The sequence below is a fragment of the Vigna radiata genome, chromosome 8, assembly GCF_000741045.1.
Source record: "Vigna radiata var. radiata cultivar VC1973A chromosome 8, Vradiata_ver6, whole genome shotgun sequence".
In the NCBI taxonomy this organism is placed as follows: Eukaryota; Viridiplantae; Streptophyta; class Magnoliopsida; order Fabales; family Fabaceae; genus Vigna; species Vigna radiata.
The window spans coordinates 1,620,665-1,633,429 of NC_028358.1; the positions used below are offsets into that span (position 1 = coordinate 1,620,665).

General features: G+C 34.1%; 1 protein-coding gene across 2 annotated transcripts in view; it reads right to left on the reverse strand.

Annotated features, from left to right (window-relative positions):
• LOC106771904 overlaps positions 1 to 12,433 on the reverse strand; it is a 16,859-nt gene extending 4,426 nt beyond the window's left edge. The window contains exons 1-23 of one of the 2 annotated variants that reach the window (XM_022784585.1): positions 12,185 to 12,433; positions 11,854 to 11,942; positions 10,168 to 10,291; positions 8,861 to 9,517; positions 8,337 to 8,705; positions 8,143 to 8,247; positions 7,786 to 7,968; positions 7,442 to 7,583; positions 7,166 to 7,347; positions 6,944 to 7,029; positions 6,813 to 6,861; positions 6,188 to 6,254; positions 5,618 to 6,087; positions 5,445 to 5,544; positions 5,040 to 5,173; positions 3,157 to 3,224; positions 2,861 to 3,077; positions 2,469 to 2,684; positions 2,207 to 2,362; positions 2,067 to 2,120; positions 1,741 to 1,949; positions 1,590 to 1,659; positions 1,074 to 1,399 (exon numbers count right to left, since the gene is read on the reverse strand). In XM_022784585.1, coding sequence (XP_022640306.1) covers positions 1,074 to 1,399; positions 1,590 to 1,659; positions 1,741 to 1,949; positions 2,067 to 2,120; positions 2,207 to 2,362; positions 2,469 to 2,684; positions 2,861 to 3,077; positions 3,157 to 3,224; positions 5,040 to 5,173; positions 5,445 to 5,544; positions 5,618 to 6,087; positions 6,188 to 6,254; positions 6,813 to 6,861; positions 6,944 to 7,029; positions 7,166 to 7,347; positions 7,442 to 7,583; positions 7,786 to 7,968; positions 8,143 to 8,247; positions 8,337 to 8,705; positions 8,861 to 9,517; positions 10,168 to 10,291; positions 11,854 to 11,942; positions 12,185 to 12,259 — 4,148 coding nt within the window. In that variant the 5' untranslated portion in view covers positions 12,260 to 12,433. Of the gene's footprint in view, positions 1 to 1,073; positions 1,400 to 1,589; positions 1,660 to 1,740; positions 1,950 to 2,066; positions 2,121 to 2,206; positions 2,363 to 2,468; positions 2,685 to 2,860; positions 3,078 to 3,156; positions 3,225 to 5,039; positions 5,174 to 5,444; positions 5,545 to 5,617; positions 6,097 to 6,187; positions 6,255 to 6,812; positions 6,862 to 6,943; positions 7,030 to 7,165; positions 7,348 to 7,441; positions 7,584 to 7,785; positions 7,969 to 8,142; positions 8,248 to 8,336; positions 8,706 to 8,860; positions 9,518 to 10,167; positions 10,292 to 11,853; positions 11,943 to 12,184 lie in introns of both variants that reach the window. The other variant, XM_014657942.2, reaches the window with a different exon arrangement.
• Between the last annotated feature and the right edge of the window lie 332 nt (positions 12,434 to 12,765).

Consider the following 12,765-nt stretch of genomic DNA (forward strand, 5'->3'; position numbering starts at 1 on the left):
CAGAAAAAAAAAAAAAAAAAGCAAGCTGAAAAGTGGGTGAACCCAGGGGCTTGGCCAGACTTTGGTGTGAAGTGGTCCAATCAAGAAGCTGAAAAGTATGTGAGACGGGAGCCTAAAAGGTATGGAAGGGATGATTGGCCAAAAATTGTTTTATATAATTTAAACAAGAGTCATCTTGGACAATCCCGTGATTCAAAGTCATTTCAAAAATAGCTTAACATGTGAAACATGTCATTTTAAGGTTTTAAACTTTAAATTTCAAGTTATTGTTTGTTTTATGTTTTTCTTCCTTAGATATATTTTAGAATATTTTATCTATATAGTGAAATAAAAACTTAATAAGTATAACAGAACATTTAATTACATAATAAGTTAAAAAAAAATCACATTTATACTTATATATACATACTTTGATAAAGGAATTGTTTCACAATATGCGCTTTTCCAGTTACATGAATAATAACAAAAAAAATACATATAGAGGCCTGCACACCAAATTTATGCTAATGAACAACGATAATAATAATCTGGTTGTAAATAAAATATGATGATAATAATATTACTTTATGTAATTGATAATAATAATTATTATTATAATTATTATTACTATAAAATATATGGCTAGTAAAAAGATATTTTATTAATATTTTTAATAATTCCACATTTTTATTGATTACAGTAATATAAAATTATTAGTTATTGTATTATAATATAAGATATAGATATAACTTTGTCACGGTATAATTTACAAAAGTAACATTAATCGTGTGTGTGTGATATTACAGTAATATAAAATTATTACTTATTGTATTATAATATAAGATATGGATATAACTTTATCACAGTATAATTTACAAAAGTAACATTAATCGTGTGTGTGTGTGTGATATTAAAATATAACATAATATACAATATATTATTTTGCTTTGGTATATAATATTCTCCCTCAGCAATTACGTGGGAATCTGAGTACGCGACTAGGAATAAATGATTTTTTTTCAAATCATGTTATCATAAGCACATGTGCAGGTTAATCAGCAGCAGTAATCCAGATATAAAATACGAAAGCTTACCTATCTCCATCCATGCAAAACTGTATGGACCCAACAGATAACGCATAGACAGCCTCAATTGCATAAGTTGACAAACCCTCCTTTGTATCATCCATAGATTTCAACAACTTCATCCAACAGCTGAGTAAAGGGGGGCATTTTCTCCATTCAGCTACACTGGAGACACTATAATTCACATTCCTATCACCTTTCTGAGGATCGAGTTCATAAGCAAGAGAGTGGATACCCAAATAAGTAGCTCCAAATGCCATTTGGCCTTCACCACAAGATGCTAATTCTTTGAAAGCTGTAAGACAAGCCAGTAACTCTTTTCCAACAGGCAGGACCTTGAAACAACAGAATTCTTAGTTAGCAACAGGAGAGTAACCAAAAAAACACTACATTTAGACCTATACAGTGACTAGTAAGATAATTTATTTTTGGCACCTCTTTTCCCAACGACAAGTAAAGACAAGTCATTGTCAATAAAAAATCTAAATAGATCTACAAGTATATACAGAAGGTATTGAGAGTCACCTGGCAACTCTTCAAAATATATCGTAAAATTAGGGCACAATCTTCATCACTCATTTTTTCAAATTTTTTACTGCCAGAACACCAGAAAAATCATCACTGAGTTGCAAAACTTGAATAAAACATAATATTTACAGGAATGTAAACTGCTCACAAGTCATGTCTTTGCGGGTAATGTTCAGAAGTCTCAGAATGAAAAAGGAGCATGATAAATTTGAATATTGGGAGGCACCAACTATAAATATTAAAGCTGCATCTTGCAGAACTTCTATCAGGAGTCTGCTTTCCATCATCAATAATAACAAAACATCTATCCAGTAGTTTAGTTAGCATCTGAAGAGTGCCCTCACACAATAATAGGGCCTGACAGAAAGTGTACCAGCTTTATGTAAATTATTGCTATCAATAATAATTTGCATCGGTAATTATAATCATATCAAAAGTAAGAGACAAGAACAAACGGAAAAGCAGATAAATCACCTTTCCAAGTGGATGCTCCAACAGGCTTACAAGAAAATCAAGAAGCCTCAAAATCTGACAATAAAGAAACAAAATTCCTCAAAATGTCAAATTAAAAAGAAATACAAGATACAAATTTTAGGGGCAGACGGGAATCTTACCTTGTACGCATCTGTATCTGATGGGGATGATGATTCCGAAACATGATGAATAATTGAGGACAACACCGGTTTTATAAGCAAGGATGCATACTTGGGATTGTGGCAGGAGATTCGAATAACGAAAACCCGCAGAAGATCTTGAATGACCCCTAATGCCTGCCAAAAAATCAGAGTAACAAAAAATCATTCCTGCAAGCTCCACCAATAATGCCTACTCCGTATTAGAAATTTGGAAGTTCATATTTAGGAATAAAATACATACAGAAATTGCATAATGTTCTATAATCTCAGCAATTTTGTCAAGATGTGGCACCAGCTGGCCAACCAGTTTCTCAAGGTGTCCAGATTCCAAATACCAGTTGACATGCCTCTCCTTCTGAGGCCCCAATATGGTTCCAATACCCAACATTCTTCGTGCAGTTAACAAGGGCATTCCACTAGTCCAAAGCCATATATCTTCTTCAGGAAATAAATCACTCTTGAAATAGAAAACAAGACCAGAGGAGTTAATCATACAAACAGTCCAGTAATCTTATTGTACACAGCCTAAAAATAAAAACATATATTTAAGAATGGAAAAGCACCAAGCAATGTACAGTATTTGAAACAACAGCGCAAGCTTGCATAGTAAAACTTCAAATGGAATGGACATACCAAAAGATAGAGTAAACTGCAAGTTTCTTTGGGACCTAGAGTCAACAGAGAAGAACTCTGAACACTGGCAAGAAGGGTGTTAAAAAGACCTGGACTCCAACCATGCACTGGCCAGAAAGCAAGTGCTGATGCAATAAGATGACAGACTGCTCCATAACCAACAGCATAATCAGGATATGGAGATACTAAATCAGCTGCACATGCAGCTAGCTTGGGGCTGCAATTGCCAGGATTTGATCAGTGTAAAGAAGTAAGATTCTCGAACAAGATGCAAAGAAAAAGGAACTAAGATATACCTTATTTCCCTGTGCAATCGTAAAAGAGCATTCATTAATTTTGTATTTCTGTGTTGCTCCTTTGCTTCCTAAAATGCAACCAAAACAATCTTAGTTTTTTACCTTGTGTTGCACAAGGTACTGTAACTCTAATAGAAGAATGTCAGTTTTTTTAAAATTTTTCTACCAAAAAGAAATTGAAGATCAGAGAAGGGTAAAGGAAGATCACATATAATAATAATAGTGATAAATTAGATATCCTGAACTCCAACCAAAGCATCACATGCACCCAAGATTGAACTTAGGAAAAAGATAACACAAATAATATACCATTGAAGTCCTATGGACACTCCTCAAATCGCATTATTCGTGCTCATTAGTTAAAAACCATAAGATGTCAAAATGTAAATTCTTCAGTGTTATGATATAGATAACAGAAAATCATTTTGGATGATCTTGAAGTCAAAGTGGAGAACCCGGTACAACTACACTGTGACAATAAGTCTGCTATGTGACTATAGCCCATAATCCAGTACAGTATGACAGAACCAAACACATTGAAATTGACAGACGTTTCATCAAAGATAATCTTGACAAAGGCTTTGTGATTACAACTCATGTTCCTACAGAACTTCAAATAGCAGATATTTTTGCAAAAGGGCTTCCTCCGGATAGATTTCAAGATCTTGTGGGCAAGTTGGAAATTATTGATATTCATTTACCAACTTGAGGGGCAGTATTGTAATTTGAAATAATATCTTTAGAATCTTCCTAATTAGAGGAAATAGATACATAATCTTTTATTTTATTTTAGTTTTCCTAGTTTTCCTGTTTCCTTTTTTAGAAGAACTAGATTATAACAAATAGAGGGTATCAGAATGTATTTTTTTAATCATTGAGAATAATAAAATAAGTCTTATTTTCTACTATATATTTCTTCTATATTTCAATAATGAAGCCACTGGACCTATAAATACATGTGCCTGCTGCTTACTTTAGGAAACATAGAGAGATAATTCTAAGGAAACAAATCCATATAACTATGGGATTGTGCTTAAATACATAATTTTAGTATTAATAGCAAGATACCCCTATAATAAAGAATAAAATTATAGCATGGATAAGACAAAAAAGCTAAAATGCATAAAAAACAAAACAGTTTTGACATTACAAAGTAAGTTTAAATCTAACTCATCTTTACTAAATTGGCTTGTAAGAGGACGACTGCACCCCACTTAAGTATTATAATCCGGCCTTATTAGTTGATGTGGGATCTTCAATAGCTAGGATTAAGGCCAAAATACTCCAAATAACACTTGAGTAATTTTCTTCCATTCAGCTAGCTTTAAAAGTTATATTATGCTCAATCTTTTTCTAATAGGGACTTCAAATTAAATTTGACAGAAACTTCAAGTAAAGGAAAAATTAAAAGCAAACCAACTGAACTAATAGAGACTCCTTTATTAACTGGTTTCCATAGTTATCTAGGACACCCAATAGCAGTGGCACATCTCCATAATAGGATTATTAACTGGTTTCCATAGCTATCTAGCACACCCAATAGCAGTGGCACATCTCCATAATAGGAAAGTCCAAAGATCCTTTGCTCAATGATACACATCATATCATGCTTCATGAAGTGGGCCTCAGTTAGTGGCCATCAGCTGGAAGGGTGACCTTTTTCGGCTCAGACATAATGTAAACCCAAACAAAACTACAAATGTACAACATTTTTAGGTTTGAGATGTAATTACCAATCAAAATGTAATAATCAATCCCAACTCTACAAACTACTGTTTTTTCGTTAATAGGATATATGTTCACATTTCAGATGTAGATTGTTCCAAATTTCCAATATAATGAAACCACCACATATAAACACCAATATTCTATTAAGGACACACCTGTAATTTCTGTAGTAATGTAATAAGTAGCACCAATGAAGGAACCAAAAGATCAACTATGTTCAGCTCACGATTACGTTCTAGGAGTAAATCTGATGTAGTATTGCATTCTGTACCCTCGTCTACAAGGTAATCTGTTCAAAGATATGGAACATTACATTTTGCAAACCTAAAGAGAAGTCCAACTAATCTAATTCATAAATTTAGTAGCCTGCCCTAACCAGATACCAGAATTAACAATTAAATTTATGATTATGAAAAAATTTAAATAATATAACATGTCTGTCAAACAGAAATTTTCTTGAAAACAGTTCGTAGCATCAACTCACTAATCTGATATATATTGCATATCAAATATTATTAAGAGAAGGTAGGCAACCTATTGTAAATTTGTAATAAACTTACCATAATTGTTCGAGGACCTCTCAAGCATGAATCTACAGTTCACCAAAATGGCATAAATAACTATTACAGCACCTTCATCATAGAGAGTCGCAGCAACAGTCTGCATTGATTAAAAGTTGCATAAGAAAGGCCATAATTTTAAGTGGAATTATTCAAAATAGATTATTACATACTGGGTTCTCAGAAATAAAAGACAAAATCCTTATTGCTGTTGTCAACTGTGCCAGAGAAGAATCGCGAAGAGTGACACCATCAAAGGACTTTTCAGATATAAATTTTCCAAGATTCTCCATAACATTAATATCAGAGCCACTAGAAGGGTCTCCGACAACATTTTCCACATCAGTCAGATCTGAAACTAAGATGCTAGTTGATGTTAATTGGGCATCCCCTCCTGAAGCCAATACAGCAGAATAACGCAGGAGACCAATTCCCCCGTGTTTGTGGTATACTACGCCGGAATCGATCCATTCTAACAACCGCGAGGGAGCATCTTTTCTATTGGACCCTGGAGAAGAGAAATGTAAAGCCCTATGTAGTTCCATGGCATGTCCAATCCATGAACCCAAAGAAGAAGATGTGGAATCTGTAACAATGGCTTCAATGATCTCAGCAGCTGAGTGAAATATTGTAAGATTTACAGCTGAAGATCCTGAATACAGTAGAGTTAGAACAAGCACTAAAGAAGAAATCATGTCACTACCATGTCTGTGTATAAGAAAGAGATAGAGTGACTTGAGTACCACTGGTTTTCCCAAGAGATTCAGATTCCTTGATGGAACTCAATGCTTCAATTAAGATGGAAACAGCCTACAGAAAAGAAAATAATCACACTATAAAAGAGCCGCAAATAAGCAATATATTACGTACTAAAATGTCTAATACCACAAATAAAAACTCCATTATGGAACCCAAACTATCTTTGTAGCATTCTGTAACTGCAGATTAGCACTGAATTTATTATGGACAAGAATAAAATTTCAACACGTTAGGAGGCGAATGTAAGAGCTTCCACAGATATTATGTGGGCTTCTACCCTTATAAGCACCTTTTAGCTTATTTAAATAAGCTTTTTGGCGAAGTTTATCAACACAAGTTATCTCTAACTTGCTTCTTTAATTGTCTTTACAGTCAAATTTGAGATAATCTCTAATGTGATAAGAGCTACCTGAGTGCTTAATAAAGTTGTTCACTCAAACTCCTCAGACATTGAAGAGTTCTGCCGGAAGATTCACAACTAACATATGAGCATGTTACTTAATAATAATCCAGCCATCCAGTGAGTAAGCCAACAGACCATACAAATACAATCATATAGCGTAAGCCTCCTTATGCAGTATTAATGCAGCTAATTATTTAGGTGCATACCTCAGGAAATTTTCCCAAAGCTAATAGTGCCTGGCGCCCACAATCAGATCTACAAATCATCCGCAAGTTTAATTTAGAACTTAAACTGTATAAGAATATTTAAGATTCAATTCAAATAAGGCAATTGGCACCGTGAAAGCATGGAGAGTTCCCAGACAATCCATAGGAACTCTTCTGACTGTGGATTCGATGAAAGCAGACTGTCAGTGACATTGGCCTAGTGCAAGCACAGAAATCATCTCAATTAGATACAAACCAGAAACAAAGTTAAAACTCAAGGGGAAAAAACAGCAGAAAGAGCAGTAACAAAGCAATAAGTGGGCGTGAAATTATATTTTTGTTGCACAACTAACCATTTTTAAATGCATCTCAATTATCATTCCTATCTCCAGTGGACTACAAAAGAAACCCTTTGAAATCAAAATGGAAGCATATTGAAGAGGAATACAATTTTCCTTATTGCCTCGGTGACCACCCCTTAGAGCAAGGATTAGTGTACTCGAAAGTTCAGCATCCTGCAAAAGGAATACCAAGCCTAAAACGGTAGAGAGTTAATCAAATTACTCGACATCTCACTTGCATCTGTCTAATAATTGATGAAACTGATGTGAGTGTTATTTGTAACCAACCTGCACGACTAAAAAGCAAAGACAGGATCACAGCCTCAACTGATGATGTGACATCCATGAAGAGTTCCAAGACATGGCCACTCTCCGAACGCAATAAAGATGATGACAACAATGCAGTTGATAATGAAAGAAAACCCCTCTCCTGCAAAACGAAAACAGTCTCCAGCTCTCACATTCCTATACCATCTTCCTTTATTAATATACAGATACAGACAAAATGCAGATTTTACTTAAGGCAGACACATGATGTTTGAGTTAGACAAGATGCATCTCAAACAACAGCAGGCAACATTTCTGAAAAAAACAACAAAAAAAAAAAAACTTGTCTTGACAAAACAGTATACCTTCAAAAGCCCCAACAAATGTGAATCAATATCTGAATCTGAAAAGCAACAACTTGAAGAGCTTATCAAGCTGGAAGTTGTTTTATATGACAACAATCCATCTGTTTGACCAGTAATTAGTGATCTGCTTGCACAAGCTATGGGAGAAGGATCTTCAATTGGACCACGCGAATTTATCAATTTCTGCATTAGTACTTGTTAACAAACATTAACAATAAACTTTTTTAAAGTTAAAATTACAAAAAACAAGTGAGAAGTCAAAAGAAAAAAAAAATAGTGGGGAAATATAAAATAAAATTCTGCATATTACTACTTTATAATACTACTAAAGCCATAATTGATCAAATTAAAACTGACCAGGAGCTTTCTGAGCAAAATTTCAGCTGAGCTGAGCATATTCAGTGTGACATCTGTAATCCTGCCAACAGCACTGACATTTTCCAGCACAGAAAGAACTGCTGACTGGCAAAAATTAAATTATTACAAGATAAAGATGGAGTTCAGAAATGCAAAGAAACATTTATATCAAGCACGATCATTGAAAGAAATACCTCATATCTATAAACAATTTCATAAAATCTTAAGCGATGAAGCAAATAGGTTGCAAGAGAAGCAACATCATGACGAGGTTTTGACAATATCAATTTCACCAAATGGCTGTAACCTTCACTGATACCAGAGGGAATACTTTCATCTTCCCGAGGCCACCAACCTAAAAAGGCTTCACATCCCACTGAATACCTAGTAGCCCGCTCTATAACACCAAGAAGCAGTAGCATAATAGTAGTAGAATTTTGTCCATCCTTGGAAAAGAACACCCTTAGGTGCTCCATTCCCCCACTACTAACAAACTGAAAACAACTCTCTCTAGCAGAACATAGCAAATAAGACATGCTCAATCCTAAAAAGGCATGCTCCCTCTGCAGTTAAGCAAGAAGATACATTAGCCAGGGGGGAAAGATGAACAGAAAACACAAGCAAATAAGCAATATAGGGGGAAATGCAATTAGATTCTAACTTTCTCAACAAATAGGATGATGCTAGTAGAACAATTGACAAAAAAACAATATATTACCTGAGAAAGGAAGTGATCCCCTATACATGAAGAGTGTATTTGGAAGTGAAAATACCGGTTAAACATATCCACTAACGTTTTGGAATCCAACATTTCAACATTCATTTCAAGATAATTGCCCTCTGATGAACAATCAGCAGATTCACTCCTAGATTTCTCATGAAGAACCTTATAAACCTCAAGAAGCTCTTTTCTTGCCTCATTAATAGCACTGTGCAACTCTTCCAAATTCTCAGATCTCTTCCACATCTGACATCTCCCACTGATTGATTCACATATGTCACTGGAAATGTAAGAAGAGATTGCAGACACTACAGTATTTACAATTTTATGACCAGCATCCCCAAGATCCGAAAACTTCAAAATTTTTAGCATCAACTGTAGAAAAATATTGACTTCAAGAGAAATATTTGTTGCAGGAACAGGAATAGACAACACGTTCAGAGAAGAGCGTGATTCACGAATTGTAAAATTAGTAGAGTGTAATGCAGGTGGCAGGTCTTCAAGCTTCCCCTCACTAGAATCAACAAGATCAGTCAATGCATTGTCATCAATATCAATGTTAAACTGACCCAGATCCTCTGCTGTGTTGCCATATATAACCATACTCAGACTGCGATAGCTGCCCCTTACAACTAAATGACTTGTAACAACAGCCTGAGAAAGAGAAAGGAGTAAACACCAAAATGGTACAAATCTTTGGATAGAAATATTTTTTTAAATAATTATTTTTCTTAATCTCCCTTGGGAAATTAGCAAAATAAGACAGTATTCTTTCAAAATAAACAACCAGAACACAACCTTAGGCAATAAAGTGAAATAACGAGGACAATGCATCCACCAAACATCTTTAGTATATGAATAGTATACATTACTCTTATAAAAACATATATGATAAGCAAACAAGAACCATACCTACTCAGAATTTCAAGAATATCCTATTCACTAGTATCGGTCACCAAACAAATTAAATTAGATCAAATCATGTCAAAGATATTTTACTCACTAATATTTACATAACTATTCTATGATAAAAAGAAAAGAACTTAGAAACTATGAGTTTGACATACAAATTACTTCTCATGAAATACATCTTTTGCATCTATCTGTAAAAAAACAAAAGCTAAATAACTACACCATACACCATACAATTAATGGATCAAACAAAAAAATACAACAATATTGATACACCTTTGAACAAATCCAAACGGAATAGAAGTAAATAAATATTAAAACAGTTTGGGTAACAAGGAACCAAACACTTAATAATAGTCAAATTAGAAAATTGTCTAAAATTTCATAAATACCTCTACTTCTAGTACATTTGATGAAGATTGTGAATAGAGAAAGGGCTGACAAAGTCTTCTAAACCTTGTCTCTCCCTCACAATGAACAAAAACCTCTATTGCAAATGATGGAGGTGAAGTCGCCCTGAAAATGTCACCAGCAATGAACAAAAGTATTATAAAAACTTCAAAAGTCATCCAGAACCACAAATGCAAAGAGCATCTAGTAAACATAAATCCAAAGGCCCAATTAAACATGAGCAACACCATGGCAGAGTGCATCTAGTAAAAAACTTAATTCAGCACTTATTTTAAGCTTATCTATAAGCTTACCATGAAGCTTACAAAAATAAACTAAAAAGTTTATTTTAATAACTTTCAGCAATCACCATGAAATCTATTGCAATAAGATTAAAAAAACTTATAACAAGGTTATACGCCACTTTCATAAGGACAAATAAGTGGGTGCTTGGAAAACCACCCCACGAAAATTTTCACATTTAATGTGAAAAGTAGTGCAAATAGCTTCAAAAATTCACGTATCATGTACCCAAAAAATGAGTTCAACACAACAAAACATAGTATAAACTTCCAACCAAAATCATAAATGCAAAAAATTCCTAAATGAAACATGAGCAACACCAAGCCAGAGTGTACCAAGTAAACAACTTAACTCAACTCTTTTTTACCTTATCACAGAGATGCTGATATCATAAGCTTATCATAAATGCGAAAATCCTAAGAACGATTTAAACATGAGCAACACCAAGCCAGTGCATCCAGAAAACAACTTAATTCACCCCTTATTCAGCTTAACACGCATGCTTATACTATACACTTCACCATGACGCTTACAGAAATAAACTAAAGAAAAAAAAAACTTATTTTGATTTATTAACCAATCACCATGACACCATCAGACATATTGGAATAAAGTTAAAAAAAAAACATACAAGGTCATGAGCCATTTCCATAGGAACAAATAAGCAGGTGCTCGGAAGCCCATCCAACTAAATTTTCACGTTTAATGTGAAAGCTAGTACAAATAGATTTAAAAATTCATGTATCATACACATGAAAAATGGGTTGGACACCATAAAATATAGTATAAACTTCCAACCAAAAACGAATGCAAAACAATCCTGAGGACAAATTAAACATGAGCAACACCAAACCAGAGTGTACCCAGTAAACAACTTAATTCAGCACTTACGTTCAGCTTATCACACGTGTGCTTATTTCATAAGCTTAACCATAAAGCTTACAGAAATAAATAAATAAATTATTTTAATCGTTTCACCAATCACCATTGACCTATCACAAAAAGATTAAAAAACATCTAGTAAGGTCATAAGCCTTTTTCATTAGCACAAATAAGTAGGTGCTTGGGAAGCCAATCCCACGAAATTTTCACAATTAATGTGAAAACTAGTACAGATAGCTTTAAAAAGCAATGTATCATACATACAAAAAAAAATGGGATGCACACGCAACTAAACATATTATAAAATCCCTAGAACCTCTTCCAACCAATTCCGAAGGGTATAAAGTGTTCTTCTACATTACATTACACAATGTAGCCATCTAAAACAAACATGAGCAACCACCAACTCTCAATACTACCAAGCAATAAAGTATCCCCACTATTCAGTCCACCCTTCTATCACTTCAAACCAATTTCAAAAACCCAACACAAAAGTAACATACCCAATGAGTGCCACTGCTTGAGCAACTGATGACGCACTCTGTTCAAGAAACTCACACGCGGTGATAACAATGGGCTCTGAGAAAATCACCTGCAAGAAAGGACTCTCGGTTACTACAACCAACCATAAGAAATCCACCAAACCCCACTAAAACACATTCCAAAGTTCGCAGTCGCTAATAACACACAACTACGATGAGGAAAGTAACGAGTAGCCAAAACCAACCACGCTTAAAGCTTACCGAAAAGAGTTCATTGAAATTTCCCACTTAGCAATGCGATTAAAAGGAAGAATCGCGTAGAGAGATAGAGAGAAGCGAAAAATGACGTTACCTCGTCGACGTACTCATCGAGGTGTGGATGAACAAAGGTTTGGGAGAAGAGAACGCATGGCTCTGGTCGACCCATGTGAAAATTGAGATCAAGAAGAAAGACACATGAAAATTAAAATTCTAGGGTTTATGTGAGTGCCTCTCTCCTGCGTGCAACGCAGATTTGGTTTTATGAGTTGCGCGCTCGTGGCCGACCTCTGAAGACGAGAGAGAGTGGTGCTTAAGGGAGAGGGAAAGGGAATTCTGAGTTTTTTTATTTTTATTTTCATTTTTCCGATTTTGGGTGAATTCCAAATAATGCTATTCTTCATCTTTTTCCTAAATCATGGGATGTCAAATCTAACCAATTAACTTTAACTATGTTAGCTTAGCTACATATCTACTCATCAATGAATAAAGTTATTATTTTAATAATTATTTTTTCAATTAAAATAAATTTTTACTATTTTTTTAAACTTTTAATATACGCTTTTTTATTACTGATTGTGTATGATAAAAACAATTACCTACAGTAAAAATTATTTAGTTTTATAATTATTTTTATGACAATTTATAATTTTATTCTAAACTTTAGTAACATTT